At 40.5% G+C, this 26,945-nt stretch overlaps 1 protein-coding gene across 1 annotated transcript in view; it reads right to left on the reverse strand.

Annotated features, from left to right (window-relative positions):
- Positions 1-26,945, reverse strand: part of SEMA3C (semaphorin 3C) — a 139,551-nt gene that overhangs the window by 50,097 nt on the left and 62,509 nt on the right. The window contains exons 3-6 of the mRNA XM_007670955.4: positions 15,850-16,010; positions 12,481-12,543; positions 5,504-5,623; positions 3,495-3,585 (exon numbers count right to left, since the gene is read on the reverse strand). Of these exons, the coding sequence (XP_007669145.1) occupies positions 3,495-3,585; positions 5,504-5,623; positions 12,481-12,543; positions 15,850-16,010 (435 nt within the window). The remainder of the gene's footprint in view (positions 1-3,494; positions 3,586-5,503; positions 5,624-12,480; positions 12,544-15,849; positions 16,011-26,945) is intronic.

Raw genomic sequence — 26,945 nt, forward strand, 5'->3', positions numbered from 1 at the left:
TAGAGTCTCTGGGACTTCTCTTCTAATATTGGAAAAGCTCCCACTATAATTTAAGATGTGACGACGTAGTGTTGCTGTAGAAACCGGGTCTGAGTATCAGAAATCTCTGGCGATGGTGCTCCACACCACTGATCCTGATTGGTCCAAACCAAACTCATAAGTCTAATAAAATAATAATGATAATAATGGTATTTGTTAAGCACTTACTATGTGCCAAACACTGTTCTAAGTGCTGGGATAGATGCAAGGTTATCAGGTTGTCTCACGTGGGGCTCACAGTCTTAATCCCCATTTTCCAGATGAGGTTACTGCGGCAAAGAGAAGTGAAGTGATTTTTCCAAAGTCACACAGCTGTCAAGTGGCCAAGCCAGGATTAGAACCCACGACTTCTGACTCCCAAGACCGGGTTCTTTCCATTTATAATAACAATGATGTTGGTATTTGTTAAGCACTTACTATGTGCCAAACACTGTTCTAAGTGCTGGGATAGATGCAAGTTTATCAGGTTGTCTCACGTGGGGCTCACAGTCTTAATCCCCATTTTCCAGATGAGGTTACTGCGGCAAAGAGAAGTGAAGTGATTTTTCCAAAGTCACACAGCTGTCAAGTGGCCAAGCCAGGATTAGAACCCACGACTTCTGACTCCCAAGACCGGGTTCTTTCCATTTATAATAACAATGATGTTGGTATTTGTTAAGCACTTACTATATGCAGAGCCCTGTTCTAAGCACTGGGGTAGGTTCAGGGTAATCAGGTTGTCCCATGTGAGGCTCACAGTCTTAATCCCCATTTTACAGATGAGGTAACTGAGGCACCGACAAGTGAAGTGACTTGTCCAAAGTCACACAGCTGACAAGTGGCCGAGCTGGAATTCAAACCCATGACCTCTGACTGCAAAGCCCCTGCCCTTTCCACTGAACCACGCATTTATCCACACTGCTTCTCTGATCAGGGCCAAATTCACCAGATAGTTGCCAAAAATAATCATCTACTTTGTGGATTTGCCTTCAGTAGCCAAGAATGACAGCACCAGTTAGGGTCTATAATGCTGATGAGCTGTTATGGGCAATAATGATGATGATGATGATAACTATGATATTTGCTAAGCACTTTCTAAGTGCCAAGAACTGTTCTAAGCGCTGGGGTAGCTGGTGACAAGCTGAGGGAACAGAAAATCCAGGTAAGGAGGCTGACCCAGCATGAGATCAGGCTACTTATAATGGAGTCTCCTGTCAGGAGTGAGACTTCAATAGTGAGGATCCATACAGAACAATGGATTTTAATGATGGTCATATGCCCAGCACCACTTATATCCTCTATTCCATGCCACCCATGTTGCTATGGGGCACAGAATATAACACGTGAATAGGTAGGCAAGAGTGCAGAGTAGTGCAAAATGTACGTACTTCAGCCACCCACATTAACTCGTTACAAGTAGACCTGGGGTTACACAGCAGGTCTTCTAATTCTCAGAGCAGTGCTCTTCCACTAGAACAACAGTAGGTAGATCCATACAGGATATCTGAGAAAACAAAACCCTTCCAAGTTCATCCCTACAGGGGGGTGAAGTTTAGTCACGTCAATCTGGTCTAATAGCCTATTAGCTCAGACTCTACGGATGGCATTATAGAATATTTGGATCCTGAAGGGAGGACCCTTTGGAAATAATCTGGCTCCATGAAGGTCTGAGGTTCAGAAATGTGGACCATTCAGTTGGGGTAGAGCAGACACTTGGAGTCTATAGGGATAAATAGTATGGGAAACGCAAGGACCATCTCTTTAAGTCTAGCATTTCCCAGACGGTCAACTGAGAACATGGTTGGCTGTCAGAGTGAGATACACTTGCCAATCTTTTACTTGGACGACAGACAACATCTGTAGCTTCTGACGGGGACTGTGGTGAAAAAGGAAGAGCTCAGAGAAAGGAGAAATCTGAGTTTAGAAGCAGAAAAATTCAGCAATTATAGCACATAGATTTTGCAGTGATTTTCAGAATAACTTGGTACATGAGTTAATAATTTGTCATTTGGATTGTCTTATTATGCCTCTCAATATAAAATAATGGACTAGAGATTCTTGTTGGAATAGAAAATCAAATCAAAAGCTGACTTCCTTTGTGCCTCAGAGCTTCAGGCAAAACTTCAAACAGGCAGTTTTCTATGGTTGTTATGTTCTAGGTCATGTTGAGCAGAGGGACATATATGCTGCTTTTTGAGAAGAAGCACTTTTAAAGGGAAAATCGATGCAAAATTTTCAAATGATGTTATTTGAAATATATTCAAGAAGTTAAGTATTCGCTTTGATAGAGTCCATTGAACCAATATGTTGTCACTGCCATCATGCACCTTTCCATGGTTTCTCCTCACTTAGTCCTCCATTCCTACCATCATTATGTCTTTGCCTTTGTCTGCCTTGCTGAGGACATTGTATGTCACCAAAATGATTTTCAAGCAGCCTTGAGCTGAGGGCCTATCACTCATCCATTTTAAGGCTATGAACTCATTCACAATGCAGCAAAAAAGCAGAAGAGATGGCGACAGTACTGTATTTGTAAATCATTTTTGTCTTCTTTCTCCAATAGATTGTGAACTCATTCAAGACAGGGGTCGTGTATCTTGCTTCTCTTGTATTCTCCAAAGCACTTGGTACAATTCTTCACACTCAGGTGGCCCTCTACAACCCAATTCACATAATTCATTCTCCTCCAAGTCTAACTATTCACTGTGCTCCGTTCACATGCCTCTCTCTAGTTGACGCCTTGTTCACACCTTCCTTCCTGCCTGGAACTCCCTCCCACTCCTTATCCTCTGTACTACTGCTCTCCCCATCTTTAAAGCCCTTCTGAAGACCTAGATCCTCCAGGGAGTCTCCTCTAATTAATTAATGTCTCATTACCTCCCTCCCCCCAGTCTTCCCCTTCACACCCTGGCCATTTTAGTGTTTCCTCATCACCTAAGGACTTGGGTGCATACTCACCTACTTCTTTTGCTCCATAGCCCCTATGTACATAGTTTTTAACCTCCCTCCCCCCAATCTTCCCCTTCACACCCTGTTCATTTTAGTGTTCCTCATCACCTAAGGACTTCTTTTGCTCCACAGCCCTTAAGTACATAGTTTTTAACTCTACTGCTTCCCATACATTGCAATGCATTTCAGGGTCTGTCTCCCCCAGCTAGATTTTAAGCTTCCGAAAGGCGGGGATCTTGTCTAATAATGCTATTGTACTTTGCGAAGCTCTTAATACAGAGCTCTGCATAGAGTAGCCACTTAATAAATATTAAAGCTGGATCAATAAAGAGAAATTTATTGAAGGAATACAGTAGCCACACCACCACAGAGGAGGAGATATGGCAAATTATGCCAGGGGCAGTAGATACTGCAGCAGTAAGCCAGTAGAGGGCGCCAGAATGACAACCCATAACTGATTGGCTGCGTCTTACAATTTCACACTTCAGTTTTGACCTTTAAAGGCTTGAGTTTTGTTTCATACTTACTAATCATAACAGACACAGTGTTCACATTGGGATTGAAAGAGCAGCGACCTTTTCCAGATTCACACTTGGAGTCGATCATGAAGACTTGTTCCTATAATTAAGACAAGGCCATTATTGATAATAATAGTAATAATAATAGTTTGCTTTTGAAGTCGAACTAGCCTCTCAGGGAGGCTATTTTCTTGAAATTATTTTCTTAAATGGAGTTAAATGTTACTTTATTCTAAACTCTTCAAAAAAATCAAGGAGTAACTTCACTGGCTGTGCAAAATGCATTAGGCTCAAGGCAAATGTCTTTCATAGGTTTCTACTCTCTGTAAAGACAGTGGTAGCACAGGTGTAGCCCTGCATCTCTAGTGAGCCACTTGCACTCTCAAGCCTACCACTCAGGCTTTCAGTGGAGCACAGAGTCAAGCACATTTCAAGCAAGGGCACAGCACATTGCAAAGTGTCTATGCAGCCCTCATCCACGTCGGCCAGCTACAACAGAACGGGGATTATAGGTCAGGTGTCTTGACATCTGGAGCAGGGCTCTACCCACTTGGTTAATGGCAAAGTTCATTATTTTTGCTCAATAAATGAGCCAGTGGTACTTACTGAGCACTTACTGTGTGCAGAGCACTGTACTATGCACTTGGGGGAGTACAATAATGATGTTAAAAATAACACTAATAATAATAGTATTTATTAAGAATTTTCTATGTGCCAAGCACTGTTTTAAGTTTAGGGTAGATGTAAGCTTGTCATGAGCAGGCAATCTGTCTACCAACTCTGTTATGTTGTACTCTCTCAAGCACTTAATGCAATGTTCTGCACACAGTAAACTTTCAATAAGTGCAATTGATGGATCGATAGCAAGATATTCAGGTTGGACACAGTCCCTGTTCTACAGGTCTTGCAGTCTTAGTAGAGGGAGTAGTATTTAATCCCTATTTTACAGTTGAGGAAACGAGGCCCTAAAAAATTAAAGTGACTTGCCTGTGGTCACATAGTGGATAAGTGGTGGGGGTGGGATTAGAACCCAGGTCCTCTGATTACCATGAAGTACACTTTCCACTAGACCACAGTGCTTCCCCCATAAAATGGAATTGGTGGGCATGCCCTATCCACCAGCAGGATACAGTCAAGTCTGTTTATACTCAGAAACTAATACTACACTAGGGATGATTTTAAGTCTGTTGGACAGAGTGAGCTCTAATCGGCTTCAGCCTCTAGTATAGAAAACCTCGGGTTCAGCCCAGTTAGTGAAACAGTGAAGCCGGCTGGATCAGAAAGTAGACTGAGTAATATTTTTACAATTTTAAATTCAAAGACCATAACTTTTTTGTTCAAATATTATAAAATATTCTCCTATATATCAAGCTGAACATTATTCTTAATGTTTGTACAACCATTAACATTACACGGTTATGGATGGGCTAGTGGCTAGTATAAATCACTTAATAACCAAGTTACTTGTAAGCTACTTTTAAATGTTACTTTTTTGTTTGGCATGTTTGGCATTATGATTCAAAAATTCTTCAAAGATGAACAAAATTGAATGTCTTACCTCTTAAAGGTTTACCAAATTTGGAAGAAAAATGAGTAATACTTAAAACAGATTTTAGAAAGTTGGCATTACTACAAACCTTCCTCCAGAATTTGGACCAGAAATGAACAATACTTCAACTACTTCCAATACGAGGTTACTGAGGAATTTTTTTTTTTTAGATTTGCATGAGAGTTTTTCACTTTTCCTTTTGCAACAGATGTCCTTAATAGGCAGGTGAAAGAATATTCTCATGACTTTTGAAAGCAGGCAGACTCAGCTATCTCAGGAAAATTCCAATTTCTAATTATGATTTATCATTTTTATGCTCCTACGATCTGAGTATTATATATACATATGAACAGAGTTGGAAACACCTTCACCCTTTATTTGAACCACAGAATATTTTTAGGTCCTGTGGTTCACACAATTCATATCTGCATCATGGAACCAAGAGTCAAAATTGACTGCATATACTTACCTCAGACCTCCTCCCTCTGTTCAGATACGTGCAAACCGGACTGAAAGCACCACTCCCACAAACATACAAGTGCGTTCGGTTGAAAGCCTGAATCACCCGGACAAAGTTGCCACAGCCATGCTGAAAAAATGGCAAATAGACAAATTTAATGAATAAACCAATAGAGTAATTCTTGCATCTTCCATGCTGTCTTTAAATCAGTCATATTTATTGAGCACTTACTGTGCAGAGCCCCATACTAAGCACTTGAGAGAGTACAGCACAACAGAGTTGGTAGACATGTTCCCTGCCCAATGATAAATATAATTACCATTATTATTCTGGTATTTGTTAAGTGCTTACTATGTGCCAGAAACTGTACTAAGCACTGGGGTGGATACAGGCAAAGCAGGTTGGGTACAATATCTGTCCCTCATAGGGCTCACAGTCTTGAACACCATTTTACAGATGAGGGAACTGAGGCACAGAGAAGTGAAGTTATTTGTCCAAAGTCACATGGACAGAAAAGTGGTGGTCAGAATTAGAACCCAAATCCTCTGACGCCTAGACTTGTACTCTATATCTAGGCCACACAGTTTCTCACATGATGGTCAAATTCTGAAAGAGTCTGAAAACTGTTTTATCCATGAAAATCCATAGTTGGGGGCAATATTCAGTTTTGTGTTTCTTCCTCCTCCATCAGCTTTTCATCTCCTTTTTCGTTTATTAATTTATGATGGGGATCCACAGTTTCTGCTGCCTTTTAAGGTAGCTGTGCCCAGATGTTTCTTTTCTAATTTTAATTTTCAAGTCAGTCATTGAGAGAGTTAGTTCTTGCTTACAAGACTGGACATTTTATTTATATTTTCAGACATTTACATTCAATGTGTAATGACTTTTTATCATGACACTTGTTTATAAAATTACCTGCAAAGTGATTACATAATTGCTCATGATATGTTTTTTAAGGCTCAGAAGTGTTAACTTACTATGGATGTGTGTGTAGGTAAAGATAAATGTGTAGTTTCACACTTTTCAGTGAGGATACTTTGAAATTGCTATAAAATAAATTCATTCCTCTTAAGCCATGCATTCAATCAACATTTTTACGTTTTCTTAAAGAGTAAAACCATCATCTCTCTTTGAATCTTTGTAGACTTTGCCGATGAAGTCACTATAGATCTATTCTCCTAAGTAATTGGTGATTAAAAAAAATCCCAACTAAATGAGAGAACTTTTGGCATAACAAATTTATATTGTTTTTGTTTTATGTCATAGATCCAGGAAAAATTAAGCCCAGTTCATATTTGTGGTGTAGTAGGGAAGATATGAGATGATCTAACAGGATCTCACAGTCTAAAGGTCTCACAGTCTAAAGAGGTCGGGGGGCAAGGCATTCAATCCCCATTTTAAAGATGAGGAAACTGAGTCACATGAAATTAACTGTCTTGTCTATGTTCATGCAGATAGAAAGTGCTGAGCTGGGATTAGAAGCCAAGTCTCCTGAAACCTATTACTGTACTCTTTCAATTAGGCCACAAACTGCCTCTCCATAATCCAGAACGAAAAACAGACTATGTTAGCACTATTCTGAAAACACTGAACAGTAGCTTGGGGATAGATGACTAAATTCCTTACATTCAAAGACAAAAATAAAATAATTATTTGCTAAGTGCTTATTATGTGCACTATTCTAAGCACTGGGGTAGATACAAGGTAATCAGGTTGTCCCACATGGGGATCACTGTCTTAATCCCCATTTTCCTGATAAGGTAACTGAGGCACAGAGAAGTGAAGTGACTTGCCCAAAGTCACACAACTGAAAAGCAGCGGAGCGGGGATTAGAACTCATGACCTCTGACTCCCAAGCCTGGGCTCTTTCGGCTAAGCCACGCTGCTTCTCATAGGGTCTGTGCCTTGGATTGACTAGAGAATGTGGAAGAGAAACAGCATAGACTCATGAGCATATGCCTTCTGACAATTGAGTACCTATAGGTCATGTATCTATATTCATCTCTGCATGTGGGATGTGTGTTTACTGGACTTGAGATAGATTTTCAGGGAAGAAAAATAGCTTTGCCCTAAATTTGCCCAGGAAAGCATGTATCTAAGACATATTTAAACATATTTAATAATAGCCATGACTGAGTCAGCAAACATTTTTGAGGCCACCAGGTAAACTCTTCTAGAATCCTACTCTGGGCCAGATTCCTCTGAATAACAGATATTACTAACCAAATGATTATAAATCAGAAAGGAAGAATCATTATCATAATAACAATAATAATGAATTTCAAAATGTGCAGTGGCCCCAAGCACTAGGGAAGGTACAAGCTAATAAGCTTGGTTGCAGTTCTTATCTCCACCCAGGCTTATAATACCACCCATTTCTCACCTAGGGCAGACATTTCACAGGAAACTAAACTCCAGAGAATTTAAATTATTTGCTTAAAATCATTCAGCAGCCCAAGGGTATAAGTGAGTTTCAAACCTGAGAATCCTAAATCCCACTCCCTTGTTCTTTCTGCTAGTCCACACTGTCTCTCTCTTGCTTATACAGGAGAATAGCCCTGTAGACTGAAAGCTCCTAGTGGGCTGGGCTCACATTTAGCAACTCCACTGCACTGCAGTTTCCCAAACACTGTGTACAGTGCTCTGCAAACAATCAATGTTATTTATCAAGTGCTTACTGTGTGCTGAGTGCAGAGCAGTAAGTGCTCAAAATATACCACTGATCAACTAATTAATACCTCTACCTCCTTATATGAACACGACTAAACACTGAAGAGTAGAAGGGAATTGATACATAGTATTAACTTCTGGAGGGCAGGTACCACACGTCTCATTTCCACTGTATATATTCCCAAATGGTTAATCTAGTTCTCTGCACACAAAAAGTGCTCAATCCAAGTTGCTCAAACATCCCTGAACTCTATTAGCTATGCTATTAAGCAATTGCTTTGTGGCAAGCACTGTGTTAAGCACTGAGATAAGTACAACTATAATAGAGCAGATCGAGTCCCTCTCCCACTACCTAACCTAACCTAACCTAATTCTTTGTAAATGGGCCCAAAGAACATAAAACACTTTGAGTTATCAGGATGATAGTAGTATGAAAATTTCTCTTCAGACTACTTAATCCACTATAAAAATCACCATAGACATCAGAGTATAAGACATCAAAGTTTTTTTTCTTATACAGTGGCAATACAGACCAATTCATATGCATTACTACGTGAAATGCCACTCAATGGGGAAGAAAAAAACGTATTTTTTATACATTTTTCCCTTAATGAAAGCATTCCTTCTTGAATGTAATGTCCTACACTCTATAATTAATTATAGCTACACTATATAATTACTAGCCTACATTCTATAATTAGCCCCTACTATATAATTAATAATCTTAATAAGGTTGACAAGGTGTAAATTTTTCTAGAAAAAATCCTGGCAAACATTTTAAAACTAGCCTCCAGTACTTAAAGCACATCCTTAAAGCTCACTGTTTCTGCTCCATATTAGACATTTTAGGTAGTGTCAATATTTTGTTTCCACATGGATACAAAGAAAAAGGGAATTCTGCAAACAAGTTTGGATCTTGGGAATTGTGAATGTCACCCCTACACCATGCCCAGCCAGGAAAAAAAAAAAAAGATGCTATCTTTATCTGAAATGGGAAAATAAACAATCTTTCTGCCTATTTCCTTTCAAAGTTTTTTCCAGATGAAGGATATTAGAATTCATTATTACCTGGGATTTAATTAAAAATACTATATTTGATTACGTGATAATAAATCCAGATTTCTTTTTCCCTAGTAATCTTAATGACAACTAGATTCAACTGTATGTCTGAAACATCCAGGAAAATTATGATTTTTTATTGAAGATAGGTTTGTTCTCAACCTCAGCACAATTACAAAACAGAATACTGAGTCCATGTAATTTTTATTGCTGAACAAATAAAGGAATTTTAAAATGTGGTTTTGAAACTGCAGACTTCCAAAAAGCAACCTTGCATTCTGAAATGTGATTGAATACTGAATCAGTATGTACTGTAATAATTTCCAAAGAACAGTTTCTAAGAGGGAGATGATTGCATTTACCAGTGATTATTAACTAATTAACTCAAGAGCTAGTAATTAACTAATAAGCACTCTGTGGAGTTAACAGCATTTTAAATGCTTTATATCTTTTTGAAAAGCAGCTGGATTAATGGGAGTGTATCAAATTATGGCTTTAAATAATTTGGAAAATAATTCCTGTGTTACTGACCGGAATTTGAGATAAATGATTTATCCACCAGTCTTTATCATATTAATGGCAATTTCTAGAAATGAAGACCCAGGGCAGAAATCAAGGCTATGGACATTAAAGTTAGGCATGGAAAGCTTTGCAATGAGCAAGAAACCATCTGTGGAATTTTCAGCTGCAGGGAATTATTGAGTCAAGCAGCTTAGTAAAATTCAACAACATGATGGGGCACATAGTAATAAGAAAAGTACTTAGGGCAGAATTGAAGATGACAAAGGCAGTGAAGGATTAGATATTGCATAATTATTTGGAATTCATTTAGCATTTTTACCCCATTCTAATCCTTCCCTGGAGAGAAGCAGCATGGCTCAGTGGAAAGAGCATGGGCTTTGGAGTCAGAGGTCATGGGTTTGAATCCCGGCTCTCCCACTAATCAGCTGTGTGACTTTGGGCAAGTCACTTAACTTCTCTGTGCCTCAGTTCTCTCATCTGTAAAATGGGGATTAAGACTGTGAGCCCCACGTGGGACAACCTGATTCCCTTGTGTCTACCCCAGCGCTTAGAACAGTGCTCTGCACATAGTAAGCGCTTAACAAATACCAACATTATTATGCAGCATCATGAGGAGCCAGATTTTTAAATATGGTGCCTGTGGCATCAAATAGGCCACCAATTATTGTTCATATGGATGCAAGGCATGTTTATTCCTTTGAGAGTTCTAAGTAACTAACAAAGTTACTCTTCATTAGGTGGAAGACACCTTATAATGATTTCAGAAAGACAATAAGAGCATATTAGCACGTTCAAAAGATGAGTCATTTAAAGATCACGTGATTTTGAACAGTGAAAAAGTCTAGCCAGTCCTGCTACAAGTAGTACAAGAGGTTTCCATCCAAATTATTTTAAATACTAATAAAAATAACAATAGTGCTATTTTTAAGCAGTTCATATGTGCTAAGCACCGTACTAAGTGCTGAAACAGGCACAAGTTAGTTAGGTTGGTGTGTCCCTGGGGCTCACAATCTAAGGAGAAGACTTTGAAAAGGTATTTAATCCTCATTTTACAGATGAGGTAACTGAAGTACAGAAAGTTAAGTGACTTGTCCAAGGTCACACAGCAAGCAAGTGGCCGAGCCAGGATTTAGGACCCAGGTCCTCTGATTCCCTGGCCCTTGCTCTTTCCACTAGGCCATACTGCTTCTCTATCCAAGTGGATAGAGCATGGGCCTGGAATCAGGAGGACCTGTGTTCTTATCCTGACTCCTCCACTTGTCTGCTCTGTGATGTTGGGCAAGTCACTAAGCTTCTCTGTGCTTCATTTACCTCATCTGTAAAATGGAGATTAAGACTGGGAGTCCTATGTCGGATAGGGACTGTGACTTGTAGCTACCCCAGTGCTTAGTACAGTGCTGACACATAGTAAGCGCTTCACAAAAATCATTAAAATAAATTGGCCTCTTCAGTTTTAGAATTCCTTTTCAAGGCCTGCTACCTGTAACCTTATTTTTGGCTCTTATGAACTAAGAGTGAAGCTTTATATCTACCCTAAAAAGGAGGATCACAAGCTGGGTACATATCTTGACCATGATTCCCTGTGCAGACTAGGGCAGGTCCCAGTGGACAGTCATAGATCTTGGCCTTGTGCAGCTCTGAAAGAGAATCCCCTCACCAGTTGTTTCTGTCAGTTCATTTAGCTTTAACGGGAACCTTCCTGACCGGTGCAAAGGCACCACTACAAGCAGTAGTGAGAAGTTGCATTCGGCTGCTCACCCTCCCCTGAGTCAACTCCCTGGATAATTTCTCTCCAGCAGAAGGTCAGTGTGTCGGGGTTAGAGCTAGAAGTAATTTTATGCTCAGAATTGTCATGGCTTGTAAAATATGAGTAAACCAAATGTGACTTGAAATATGGTTTAGTTTTAACTGACTTGTTTCTACTTAACATTATTAATAAGAATGGTGTCAAACACTGTGGGTAGATATGCTACAGTCACATCGGACACAGCCCTGTCCCTGTCCCACATGGGGTCACGATCTAAGAGATTAATTCATTAATCCCCATTTGACAGTTGAAGAAACTGAGGCACAGAGAAGTTGACTCAAGGTCATACAGCAGGCAAATGACAGGCCAGGTTTAGAACCCAGGTCTTCTGACTGCCAGCTCCGAGGTCTTTTCACTAGGATGCACTGCTTCTTATTAGAAACTCTGACATTCAATGTTACCTTAGTTCCTCAAAATCCACAGAAAACAAATGGATGGGAGCCCAGCAGCCTAACAGATCTCTGCCCTTGATTTTTCTGTTCTGTACTAAAAAGCCATCTTCTGTTACCAATGCTGAGGGTAATAATAGAACATGCAGATTAACCACCACCCTTTTGCAAAGATTCTTTCCATGAAAAAACCCAACCAGCTCCATCTGGGAGCTACTCCAGATCCTTTCATTATCATTAGTTCAGACTGTTCAGTTTATCCTCTAGAAGATACTGGAACAGGCATTACTACTGAAATCCATTATAAACAGTCAGAGTCCAGTGACCAGCGTGAGTGAGGCACAAATGTATTCTGTTGGGAGGACTGGAGAAACAGAAGGTTTGAAGACAAAAAGTCTGAACTTTCGATGAAGCTCCACTCCTACCACATGTCCAACAGACTATTTAAATCCCTCTGAACTGTTTGTCTCTATCTTGGCTGCTCCCAAGGTATTCTGACTCAAAGGGCAAATCATTTATTTTTATTTTTTGTAACTCACTGTGGGATCTTTGCCAGCCATTTTGCACTCTTCAACTTTGATCGTTGATGCAGGCCAGAAAATCTGTTTTGGAAAGAAAAATAAAGGTTACATAATCTCACTGGGATCGACACAATATTCTTCATCTCCTCTTAGTTTAGACTAACAGGTTTCTTTGAAGATACATCTTTACTCACTCCATGATCACATTCCCAAAGATCATTACCTTTTATTTCACAGGAAAACCTGCTCCCTGGGGACAGTAAAAATCCATTATAATGATGGCTGGGGGTGGCAGATAAAATAGAAGTGTGTATTGCATTTCAAAGTGAGGTACACTCCACAATTCGAGTAAATCATAGAACTATTCCAACCCATTCAGAGATGAAGATACTGAGTGATAGGAAGAAGAAAGGTGGAACACTGAGGTAAAATTGGAGAACAGTAATTTTATGCCAATTTCACATACAAACAACTACCAGAAGAAAGATTTTATTAACCAGGACTCTCTGAATGCTTCTAGAAGCATCTTCCAAAAGGCAGGGTCAATTTAAATACCTGATGGACCTTGAGAAGTAGAAACCAGATGATCCCTGGTATAAACTGCATCTCTTTCCCCCATTCTTTGGAGTATAAGTTCCAAAGTAGTAGTACATAGCTATCCACTCTCTCTCCACACCTGGGTATGTTTATTAAACAGTACATTTACTTGTTTTGATTATTCTATTTATAAATATTTTGTCTGTCTCTCCCATTAGAGTTTTAACTCCTTGGGGTAAGGAACAGGCCACTTCTTTGTAATGTACTTGCCCAAGTCTTCATTATGGTGCTATCAACAGTGGGCTTAATAAATATAACTACCACTACTGTAAGTACTTCAAGTGACAGGCTGCATTATTTTCTGTTTAGTTAATTGGGGTGGCCCTTACCATCAAATGGTAGTTTCTCTGAGGGCCATAGGCCTTGGGACAATGCTTAGTTTTATCCCAAAGGATAAATTGACTTTGTAAATCCAGAGCTCAACTATCTTAACACATAACTCAGTTTCACAGATGAAATGGCTTAATTCAGTGAGAAGCTTTTAAGATAGTACCATTCCAATTTCTGTTGGATGCCAAGAAGAACGGGTAACGATCAGAGGTTTTTTGAAGAGTGGGAAGACATGTTCAGCATGAAGCTTTAGAAAGATGTTCTGGGTAACAGAGTGAAGTATGGATTTGGAAGCAGGGACTCAGCAAGGAGGCTGATGCAGTGGCTGAGCCAGAGTATGACTTCTAGCCACCTACTGGAATTTGGTGATTGTGCCTGGTGGTTTAAAGCTCAGAGTCCATCAAATGGAATGGCACAAAGATCCCCACCTTACAATTCCAGGTTGCTGGAAAATGTTAAATGTTAAATGAAGTGTAGTCATTATTTGAGAATTTTCTTCCAAATTATCCCATCATAAAAGTGGAGGAAGTTTAATCGGAGTTAGAATATTTTCCCAGGATCATCGTTAAAGTATTTACTTTGTTGTTGTTTTTTATTGCATTTGTTAACTACCCAGTCACTGTACTCAGAGCTGGGATAAGTACAAGCTAATCAGAATGGACACAGTCCCTGTCCACATGGGGCTCTCAGTGTTGATCTCCATTTTACAGATGAGGTAACTGAGGTTCAGAGAAGTTAAGTGACTTCTCCAAGGTCACACAGCAGACACATGGTGGAGCCAGGATTATAACCTAGGTCTATCTGACTCCCAAGGTCTGTATGCCTGTGCCTCTATCCACTAGGCAACACCACTTCTCCTTTTCTACTTTGTTTTATATTTCTTTTTTAATTTCTCTAAATGGCCAGTGCAGTGTGCTGCACAAAATGTCTTCCAATTCTCATTCTAGTCAGCATCATTAACTTCACCCTATAACCTTGTCACCCAAGGACTAACTGAGAATCAGGGAATGGAAGACTGATCAAAATGACAATCAACAAAATGGAGTAGATGCAGGAAACATTCCCCTGTTAGTATTTATACACATATTGCTTAAAATAATGATCATATGTAGAGCTACTCATTTCTCAACATTTTGTTTCTGATTTGGAAAGATTTTATATATTTATCTATATATATAGATATATATATATATAAAGATGAGGTGAGCTTTTAGGATTTTATTGTTAGCTAGCAAAACCTGGCCAGTTACTTTTGTGACATTTTATACATAAGCTCTATTTGTGTGATTGAATGAATAGGTTCATCTACTAAAAGAGAATTCAGAGGCAATGTACTCCATAGGAAGTTTGGACTCCCCTCCCAGAGTCATGAAAAAGCTGCAAATTTATTCAACTCTAGGTCTATTTGATTATTCCCCCATTTAAGGTAGATGAAATCATATTTGGATAAGTGGCTGGAGCTATTTCAATTTTCTCAAGGGATCAGTTAATTCTGAATAGACTACTATAATGACCCCTGATTACTATTCAGACAGTAAGTGAAGTTACATATTAGACTTCAGAGAGAATGTGGCCTAAAGTATAAAATTTATTCGTTTAAATTTGGCATGAAACATCAGTGTGTAAATGCATCTTAACCTTTCAATCTCTCACTTTACAATGCCATCAAATGTTGGGTTAATATTTATTAAACATGAATGCCAAAAACTATCTGCATTGAAACAATTTGATCTTTTGGGTGTGTTGCAGGAAATGATGTTTGGAACATGTAATGGCTTCCATTAACCAAGAGAGTGAGGAATTGTCATTTATACTGTGAGGAGTTGATTTCAATTAGGTTTTGTTTATATGAACAGTAGCATTTAGATCAACAAATCTCCTTTTTTTAAGAAATATCAAGATGTCACTTCATTTAGAAATGCCTATAACTATTAGATGTAAGGTAAAATTAAATGCTTAAAGAGGCCAAATTAAAGATTTAAGCCAGTTACTGGGAGATAGGCTACTGCACACATCCCTTATTTAACCTCATATGACTTAAAAGACTCTAAGGGATGCTATATAGTCTTAAATACTCCTCCTGGTAACTCATTAACCCTATATCAGGATAATTATTGGAAAAACAGGGGCTTTCCACGAAGGTGAGGAGATTGGACTTTAACTTTCAAGAAAATGAAAATTCTTTGTATAAATCAAATCTTGGCCAGAAGATAGGGAATTTATAACAGTCCTCTGTACACAGGCTGCTCCTTGGAAAACTGATTGTAACCCTTCAGAGATCATTTTTAAGGTAAATAAATTACGTAAAATGCATTAAGTGCTTCTTAACAAAATTAGTTTTATTCGGCTTATGTTACACTGTTATGTAATGTTATGCCGATGAAATGTACATTTCTTGTTAATAAAAGGCTTGCAGAAAAGCAGTCAAAACGAGGCAAATTGAAGTTTTCTTGAACTTACGCTTAGAGGATCTTGGCTTATATTATTAATATTCAGAGAAAGGATGTGATCTTTGCTGCCCACATATATCCGATCCTGATCTTCATCCATTAATAATATCCGGTAGTCTAAAGGGTTGTGGGATAGGCTGTAATGTTCAAAAGTCTTGGTTTCCCGCAGCTCTGTAATAGTAAATACCACAAATGAGTGAAGAGTTTCTGGCTTTATGACTGCATTTAATGTTTAATGAAGTTCCTTTGAATGCTTCCTGAATAAGAGCAAACTAAATTTGCCACTTGCTCTAATGAATTAAATATCATTTTCCATTTTTATTTTCACTTGCATTCTTTTTTAATGTTAAGCAACTATTCTTCAGAAAGCAAAAATGTTCTTCTTAACTAATGCAATATTGTTTCTATTTACTGTCTTTAAGGCTGATAGGCTATTAAATGGATCAATAATTCTATGTTTTAACAGTTTTAGGAATTATAGAGGAATGGAAATTAAATCCAAATATGAAACGTTTTAACTTCATTAGGATTTTGGAGAGACGACAATCAGGTTAATTGTCCTGAAACCCTCAAATGATTAGATTGTCTGAAGATTACTGCAATTTGAGGTTCTGCATGTGCATCTTTTCTCATTTTTCTTTTCAAATGGTACTTGTAAGGCTCTTACTGTGTGACAGACACTGTAATAAATGCTGGGGTGGTAAAGTAATATACAGATCACGTACAATGTCCCAAATGTGGCTTGCAGTATAACTAAGAAGGAGATCAGGTATTGAACCCCCACTTTACAGATGAGGAAAATTGAGCCATGGAGAAGGGAAATGACTTGCCCAAGGTTACACAGCAGGCAAGTATTGGAGCAGGGAGTAGAACTCAGGTTCTCTGATTCCCAGACCCATGTTCTTTCCACTAGGCCACACTACTTCACATGGGACCATGGAAGACAGTGTCTGATGTTGAGGGGAGTCATCGCTATCATTTAGAGAGAAATAGTGTGGCTTAGTGGAAAGAGCACGCTTATGAGTCAGAGGTCAAGGGTTCGAATCCCGGCTCTACCACTTGTCAGCTGTGTGACTCTGGGCAAGTCACTTAACTTCTCTGTGCCTCAGTAACCTCATCTGAAAAATGGGGATTAAGACTGCGAGGTCCCCTGGGACAACCTGATAATCTTATATCTCCCTTAGTGCTTAGAAGAGTGCTTGGCACATAGTAAGCACTTAACAAATACCATTATTATTATTATTTTTCATGAGCACCTAATATTTGAAATGACCACTGTGTAGTTTAGGTGCAATTTTCCAAATGGGCCATCAGCAAGATTGAAAAAAGAAGATTTAATCATCAAACATTCTTCAAAGAGCCATTCACTCAAACCTCAAAACAATATTGTGAATGAAGCAGAAAACAAGACCTGCAGCTACTATGCAGAGCCAGTTAATGAACTGCTAAAGCCCAGTTCCCCACGAGCAATCCGTCACACTGCCCAAGTGCATTTGCAATTGACCTTTGCAAACAATGAATGTATTGTGGAATTAATAGGGTCAATATTCATGACTGAAAATTTGATTTTCTTTCTAAGCCAAGTACTTCATCACAGAATTTAACTGCTCTAGTCAAGAGGCTAATTTTCTTCTTGACCATTATGTTGAGACTCACAAATTCTAGGGAAGCAGCAGCTTTTTTTTTTCAGAAATGATAATTTCTATGTAACTTTATCACCCCACCTCCAGAGCCAGAGGTTTTTTTCCCCCCATGATATATTTTTGGGTCGTGATGTGGACGTGGCATGTCAAAGAGGCAAAATTATGACTCAAATGGGAAATGCAGTTTAAGATCTCACAACTCCAGTCCTCTCAACTGATCAAATTAATCCCCAAAGCTTTCTTGAATTTCCTTGAATTCCCTCCAGCCTCTCTTAGGACTTCAAGTATTGTTTGGTGTGATAAGGCTTGTCTCATCTTATGACGTGGAGTCATTTCCAACCCATAGCCACACCACGGACACATCTCTCCTGGAATGCCCTACTTTCTATCTGCAATCATTCTGGTAGTGTATCCAAAGAGTTTTCTTGGTAAAAATATGGAAGTGGATTACCAGTGCTTCCTTCTGCACAGTAAACTTGAGTCTCTGCCCTCGACTCTCTCCCAAGCCGCTGTTGCCCAGGATGAGTGAATTTTGATTTGTAGCAGATTGCCTTCTACTCGCTAGCCACTGGCCAAGCTAGGAATGGAATGGACAGGCCTCTGCTTGACTCTCACCTCCCATAGCAGAGACTAGTAGAGGACTGGAAACTCTCCAGGTGCGACCCTGAGAGGGGGTGATAAGGCTACAGGTAATCAAATTTGTTTCTGAGAGAAAGTGTTCAGCTCTGTTTCACTCTGTCCATCAACTCACACACTTCAAATTTATCCTTTCCTGCCTTAACTCTGCCCTCTCCTCCGCCAGGCAAAGCTTCTTCTCCTCCCTCATCGACACCCATGCCCGTCACCCCCGCCGATTGTTCTGGACCTTTAACTCTCTCCTTAGGCCCCCTGTTCCTCCCCCTCCCCCATCTCTCACCCCTAATGATCTGGCTACCTATTTCCTCACAAAAATCAACATGATCAGGTCTGAGCTTCCCAAAGTCACCCCTCCGCCTCTCCCCTCCCCCCCAACAACCCCCTCCCCTACTTTCCCATCCTTCCCTGCAGTATCCTCAGAGGAGATCTCCTCCCTCCTCGCAAGGTCCACCCCCTCCACCTGCGCCTCGGACCCCATTCCCTCTCACCTTCTTAAAACCATCGCCCCTGCCCTCCTCCCTTCCTTAACTTCTATTTTTAACCACTCAATCTCCAAGGGCTCCTTCCCCTCTGCCTTCAAACATGCCCACATCTCCCCCATCCTAAAAAAACCCGCTCTTGACCCCACTTCCCCCTCCAGTTATCGTCCTATCTCCCTACTACCCTTCCTTTCCAAAATCTTAGAACGAGTCGTCTACAATCGATGCCTAGAATTCCTTAACTCCCATTCTCTCCTAGACCCCCTCCAATCTGGCTTCCGTCCCCTCCACTCTACCGAGACTGCTCTCTCTAAGGTCACCCATGACCTCCTTCTTGCCAAATCCAATGGCTCCTACTCCATTCTGATCCTCCTTGACCTCTCTGCTGCCTTTGACACTGTCGACCATCCCCTCCTCCTCCATACCTTATCTCACCTTGGCTTCACGGACTCTGTCCTCTCCTGGTTCTCCTCTTACCTCTCTGGCCGATCATTCTCGGTCTCCTACGCTGGAGCCTCCTCCCCCTCCCATCCTTTAACTGTTGGAGTTCCTCAAGGGTCAGTTCTTGGCCCTCTTCTGTTCTCCATTTACACTCACTCCCTCGGTGAACTCATTCGCTCTCACGGCTTTGACTACCATCTCTACGCAGATGACACGCAGATCTACATCTCCGCCCCTGTCCTCTCCCCCTCCCTTCAGGCTCGCATCTCCTCCTGCCTCCGGGACGTCTCCACCTGGATGTCGGCCCGCCACCTAAAACTCAACATGAGCAAGATTGAGCTCCTCATCTTCCCTCCCAAGCCCGGTCCACTCCCAGACTTCTCCATCACCGTGGATGGCACGACCATCCTTCCCGTCCCGCAGGCCCGCAATCTCGGTGTCACCCTTGACTCGTCCCTCTCGTTCACCCCACACATCCTATCCGTTACCAAGACCTGCCGGTTTCACCTCTACAATATCGCCGAGATCCGCCCTTTCCTCTCCACCCAAACGGCTACCTTACTATTACGGGCTCTCGTTATATCCCGGCTAGACTACTGTGTCAGCCTTCTCTCTGACCTCCCTTCCTCCTCTCTCGCCCCGCTCCGGTCTATTCTTCACTCCGCTGCCCGGCTCATCTTCCTGCAGAAACGATCTGGGCATGTCACTCCCCTTCTTAAACAACTCCAGTGGTTGCCTATCGACCTCCGCTCCAAACAAAAACTCCTCACTCTAGGCTTCAAGGCTCTCCATCACCTTGCCCCTTCCTATCTCTCCTCCCTTCTCTCTTTCTACTGCCCACCCCGCACGCTCCGCTCCTCTGCCGCCCACCTCCTCGCCATCCCTCGGTCTCGCCTATCCCGCCGTCGACCCCTGGGTCACGTCCTTCCGCGGTCCTGGAACGCCCTCCCTCCTCACCTCCGCCAAACTGATTCTCTTTCCCTCTTCAAAACCTTACTTAAAAATCACCTCCTCCAAGAGGCCTTCCCAGACTGAGCTCCTCTTCCCCCTCTACTCCCTCTGCCATCCCCCCTTTACCTCTCCGCAGCTAAAGCCTCATTTTCCCCTTTTCCCTCTGCTCCTCCACCTCTCCCTTCCCATCCCCACAGCACTGTACTCGTCCGCTCAACTGTATATATTTTCATTACCCTATTTATTTTGTTAATGAATTGTACATCGCCTTGATTCTATTTAGTTGCCATTGTTTTTACGAGATGTTCTTCCCCTTGACGCTGTTTAGTGCCATTGTTCTTGTCTGTCCGTCTCCCCCGATTAGACTGTAAGCCCGTCAAACGGCAGGGACTGTCTCTATCTGTTGCCAACTTGTTCATCCCAAGCGCTTAGTACAGTGCTCTGCACATAGTAAGCGCTCAATAAATACTATTGAATGAATGAATGAATGAACTGGAACACTGCTTGGTCAAGGGGTGCTTCTCAAAGGGCAGAATAAAAACTCCAGGCCAAGATTGACACTGCATGCTCTTTCCAGAAGTTCAAGTGATTATTGAGTTCCCCATGACTGAAAGTTGTGCTATTTTCTTATGCCAAATTTTCCAAAGAGACAATGCTTGGCAGGGCAATATTTTTACCTGAAATCCACAGGTTCACTCTTAAAAATTCCCTCAGGGGTTCAGGAAGCTTATCCAAACTTTCCAGTGATAAAATTATCATCAAAGTGTGAATCACAACAAGTTAAGCTACATTGAGTGATTTTAATATTTAATAATCGCTGTACGGCCTGTAACATATTTCATCTGCAAATATTCCTACAGTCATAACCACACAAGACTAATCTTTATTCTCTATCAATGAAAGTTGTGAATTTGGAATTGGATTTCTTGAGATACTTTAGTCAATTTAATTCAAAAATTTCATTTTAGGGATCAAGTTGATAGCTTATTCTCCTATGCATTTTCACACATACATATACTCCATAGAACAAGACCTACAGGAAACCACCTCACCAGAACAGTACACCATTCTGTGTCTCCTTTAAGAAACTCCAAGAATTGGCAAGCCACTAAAGAAGTAATGGATACTTTATTTGTCTGTCCAATTAAAAGTCAATTCCCAGAAAGTCTCTATTAGAAGCACATGCAGTAACAGTAGTAGGAGAAGAAAATTTGATATGGTTGATTGAAAATAGTTTAAAGTTCATTTTATTTTTTAAATAATTTTCTTAAGGTTGAAAAGTTTCTTATAAATAGTTTACTATAAATTCCAACCTGGTATGTAAACTTTGCTAATAATTATTATTGAATTTATTTATATTCACCAAACAACTCAGTAAATCACTTCTAAAAGTAGTTCTCAGGAAACCCGTGCAAATCCAAAATGCATATTCTTTGCCTTTCCAAACACTACTGCTCTCATGATTTTTTTCTTTGCTGTGTTTCGCTACAAAAGAACTTACATTTGAGTTGCTTTTAGAATCAGTGAAATGTCACAAAATCTTCAGTCATTTGCCAAACCTTTGGAGGCACTGATTAAAAACTGATTCAGTGACAGAGGTTTGGCTGTTACTTGAAGGGGAAAGACCAGAACAAGGATAGATAGATTGCCATTGAATGACTGTCAGACCAGGGGGTGGCAAATCAAAGGAGCCAGAAAAAAACAGCCTTTCCCATAGCCAGAAGTTGGGATGCATTGGGAAATCTTTCTGAAATCCCATGGAGAAGGAATGAGAAGGGGAAAAATTTTGCATATAAGGACCTCCAAAGGAAATGGCATCAGCCATCACTGATTTCAATTGTGAACTTTGTTGTGACACCTCCTTTAGAAGGTTATTATTTTTTAGCTCAATGATTATGAGTTTTTGCCCATAGGATGCTCCCTCAAAAAATCCCAATTTAAATTAGTGTTTCAATTCCTTGACTCATATTGCCTACTCTGGAGGATGCTAGGTTGTTATGAGGTTTCCTCCAGTGCCTGATTACTATCCAACAGTCAATCATTAGTATTTCTTGAGCATTTACTGTGTGCACAGCACTGTTCTAAGCACTTGGGAGTGTACAATACAACAGACTTGATAGCTGATTTTCCTGAGAGTGTGATAAATATCAAGGGCTTAAAGTGTTCAGATCCAAGTGCATGGACAACATGGAAGGCAAAGGGAGGAGAGAAAATGAGGGCTCAGTCGGAGAAGGTCTCTTGGAGATGTGTTTTTAATAAGGCTTGGAAGGTAGTCTGGTGGTGGTCTTCATATGAAACAGAAGTGAGCTTCAGGCCGGAGGGAGGGCATGGGAATGGCAGGATTGAGTTAGAGTAAGTAGCTTGCCATTAGAGGAGCTGATTTGTGGTAAGAAATCAATGAGATAAAGTAGGAGGGGACAAGCTGATTGAGTGATTTAAAGCCAATGGTAAGGAGTTTCCGTCTGAAGTGTAAGCAGATGGGCCACCACTGGAGGTTCTTGAGGAAAAGGGAACATGGCCTAAACTTGTTCATTTTTTTTTTTAGAAATAAATGATCTGGGCAGCAAGAGTGAAGTATGGACTAGAGTGGGGAAAGACAAGAGACAGGGAGGTCAGGGAGGAGAAACATTTAGTGGCATTTCATTGGGCAATCAGCAAAGAGCATAGAGAGTAATCTTGCTAATACGACTGCAACACTGAAGCATTGTATCACCAAAGAGCAGGGGAGGTGGAATAGAGGCATAGAAGCTTAGAGAGGCTGGAAATTGCTTTAGGAATTTTTGTGTATTGTCATAAATCCTGTCCTGATGACAGAGATGCACCTCTTTAGGTAGGTGTGACCTTTGTAGGTTTACACTTGAAGCACATTACAACTACAGATATCAGAGGACAGCAAGTAACTTTCAATTATATAGTTTTTGACACGAGGCTCGGGGCAAGCTCCAACTTGACACCTGGCCAGCCTGTATATATACAGAGGCTAAGTGCACCAAGAATTCCTGACTTGGGGTTATCATGAGTAATTGCTGTTGAGAGGCCATCAACAGCCATTGTTACCTGGTGGAGAACCAAAAGAAGTAAATTTAAACCAGACACGATAAAGCACTGTTTTCAGGGTTAGGGAATAGGCAGGAAGCACAATCAGAAATGGTAAATACAGACAATCAAATAGGTCAATTTTTTAAAGGATTGTTAAGCTTCTATACATTTATCAACTTTTGCAGTTACAATTCCTGGGTCAAATTGGTTTATTTGACAAAAAGACCTTTGCAGACTTTCTGAGACATTCTGATTAAGAGAGAATGCATAGTCTGAGACAGGTTATTATGTTGACATGACCCAAGAATATGTGCATAGGACTGCCCTCGGCCCCACTCAAATAACCTAAGCCCAATACTTCCTGGAAATGGCTCCATCCAGGGGTCCCAGTTATTTGAGTTACCATGGCAGCATCTGCAACTAAGAATTTTCCATTCTTTCTATAGGACCCAAGTGCAGATTTTGTGAACTCGCCTCCTGTTACCTAGACTCTGAGACTTGAAAAATGATTTACTACAGAACACTGAGGCACTTTTCAAGCATTTCCAGGGCATTTCCTTCATCTCTGTTTAGATTGGAGACTATTTTATATACAAAAAAAACAAACCAAGGAGAGTTAAATGATCCAACGTCCTAGTGACAGAGACAAGTCTGGGGGCTTTATTTACTGCCCAGATTTCCATGTTACTCAAAATGCTGGCAGCCAAAACACTACTTGTTCATCCATGATTAATTTAGTCCTGAATAGACCAAGGCCAGCTGGAGTTTGCTGCAGGGTGACCTGTAAATATCCTAACATCATAGGGTTGGGTGTTTGAATAATTATGACATGGTGCCACCCATGAAGCAGTGGGAGCTGAACACCCAGTTTCCTCTCCACAGACCTTTCCAAATTAATCTGAGTTCATGCCAAGAGACAGCACAGCCCAGAACACTCATTTAGGCTGGAACAGTTTCTGGAGTGGGTAGAAGCCCTGAGCTGAGGTCTTGCCCTGCCACCATCTCTCCAGATCTGCCTTGTTGGGCCCTGACTCTCTCTGGGATGCAACACGGTCCTCTCAACTAGATTCCTGCCCTGCTCTGACATGGCTGGTTCTGTTCTATTTAGGATTAAAGTAATCAGTGTTGTACAATCAGTGTTTTGGCTGTTCACTGTTTGAGGTAGCATGGGATTCTGGATTTGGAGGAAATGAAGTCCTCCAAACTAGCCTCAGTCACTTTACTACAATTACCACGGTTACTACTTCTGCTACTACTACTACTAATGATGATGATGATGGCATTTGTTAAGCACTTACTATGTGCAAAGCACTGTTCTAAGCACTGGGGAGGATACAAGGAGATCAGCTTGTCCAATGTGAGGCTGGCTCACAGTCTTAATCCCCATTTTATAGATGAGGTAACTAAGGCACAGAGAAGTTAAGAGATTTGCCCAAAGTCACATAGCTGACAAGCAGCGGAGCTGGGATTTGAACTCATGACCTCTGACTCCCTAGCCTGTGCTCTTTCCACTGAGCCATGCGGCTTCACAATAACTGTGGTATTGGTTAAGCGCTTACCATATGTCAAGCACTATACTAAGTGGTGGGGTGGGTGCAAGGTAATAATGGAAGACTAATCCAGCTGCCCCTTTATTTTTATTATTATTAAGTGCTATATGTCAAGCACTTTTCTAAATGCTGGGATAGTTACAAGTCAATTAGGTGGGAACCAGTCATATTTACTGAGCACTCACTATGTGCAGATCATTGGACTAAGTGCTTGGGAGAGTACGATACAACAGAATTAGCAGAAATGACGTTCCCAGCCCATAATAAGTTTACTCTCTCGAGGGAGGGGAAACAAACATTACTATGAACAAATACGTAATTTATAATATATAATTTTAAAATATGAACCTTACTGCTATGGGGGTTGGGAGGTGGAGCAAATAACAAATGTCCAAAGGTCACAGATTGAAATGCATAGATAATGCAAAAGGTAGAGTGATCTGGGCAAAAGAGGGCTTAATCAGGGAAGGCCTTTTGGAAGAGATGTGATCTTAGTAATGCTTTGAAGGGGCTTGAAATTTAAGTAGGAAGGAAAACAGTTATTGAATTTCCTGAGGGACAGAGAAATTAAATGGCTTGACCAAGATCAAGGAGAAAGTAAGAAGAGAGCTTGGATTAGAACCCAGGTCCTCTGAGTCTCAGGCCCATGCTCCTTTCACTAGACCCTGCTGCTTCTCATACCAACTTCATACAGAATGATAGACCCTATCCTAACAGGTATCCACCGAGCCCATGGAGGCATTGCCCTAGGGCTGGATTAACTGTTCCACCCCAAATCCCCCTTGGAAAATCACCTCCTTGCTATGAATCAGAATAAAGTCTGTGGGTTCCCCACTCTTTCACTGGAGACACACTGATTTCAACTCTGAGAGTTCAATCTTATGCCTTAACAGTAGGGACCATGTGACAGTTTAACAGTACCTAGGAAGAAACACTGTAACTGCAAACTCCTGTTAAAATCCCTCGTTGTTTTTTTTTGTTTTGTTTTGTTTTCTCTCCTGCTAAGCAGGGCAGTTGTGAATCTATAGAATTAAATAGAGCAAATGGAAGTTCCACACCTAGATTACATTTGAAAGTCTGCATCAATAAGAACACACTATATTTGTATAGCATCATCATTGTTCCAATGTGCTTCCCCATTCATTATTTCCTGTTAGCACCACAACATTCCTGTTAGGTACGAAGAGACAAGTACTAAGCCCCATTTTACAGGTGAGGAATGTAAGGCCCAGGGAGATTACGTGACTTGCCCAAGATCACAAAACAGGTTAGGGGGCAGAGCTGGGATGAGAGAGTTGGCCTTCTGGCTCCTAGTCCAGTGCTATAGACAGAGATGGAAAATCTACTAAAAAAGCACTTTTCCCGCTTAACCCCCCCTGAGATTTATATGAAAGCATCACACTCTGCAAAGACATTAGCAAGAGTTCACAGCCTGTTAGATAATGACTCTATCTGTATTTTCTGTGTCAATCAGGTGGTAATTTGGATTAATTAAAATTCACTGAACTGAAGTGTATTTTAATAATTAATAATATGAGCAAGAAGCAGAATTAAAATGCTTTATTTCCATGCTTATTCTCACATGAATATTGCTGCATTTTCATGAAAGGAAATGTTAGGTTTATGGCTATGGAACAGAAAGAAGTTATCAATTACCACTGACTGGGAAGAATAACTATTCTATGTCTTGCCAAGGTTTTTATTATCTAGATTCTTCCTTCAGAATTGTACAAGACCACCCACTACTTTCAGTAAGACAGACAAGTCAGAATTTAACTAAATTCATCCAATATTGTTCAGTGCCATCTTTCACTGTTCTCATTCTCTCATTTTAGCTTGAGCGCAGAAAGCAGTCTAATAAATCATGTTATATCATCTCAAAATAATAGAAAGAATTTGACTTTTATGTTAATGAAAGCAATATGGAGTAGACTCCTTGAAGAGACACACTCTTTATCTAATCTTTATTTTGGTTGATCTAGCTCATTGTTATGACCACACAAATGTCTTTGGCTCCAGTATAAAACAACAACTGGGAAGAAGTGTGAAGGAGAATTGGAGACATGCCCCTTTACTTCAAATAAGCATGTTGGTCATTTTCTTCAGTAGCCTTTTGCTTTCTTTTCTCTCTGCCCTCCCATTGTCAAGAGTGCAAGGTCAAGGACTGCAGTCTATAGAAGAGATTTAAACTGTGTACATCAGAGTGTGCTTGTGCATAGAAATAGAGCTCTCCTTTCCTTCCATTCAAAGCCAACATGAAAGATGCTTTCCACACATCCTGCAGCTTTCAAACCAAAGCAACTTCAATCAGTGGTGTGCATAAACGTGATGGCTTTTCCATCTAAATTCAAGACATTTTAAAGGAAT

This window comes from Ornithorhynchus anatinus, chromosome 13 (assembly GCF_004115215.2).
Source record: "Ornithorhynchus anatinus isolate Pmale09 chromosome 13, mOrnAna1.pri.v4, whole genome shotgun sequence".
NCBI lineage: Eukaryota > Metazoa > Chordata > Mammalia > Monotremata > Ornithorhynchidae > Ornithorhynchus > Ornithorhynchus anatinus.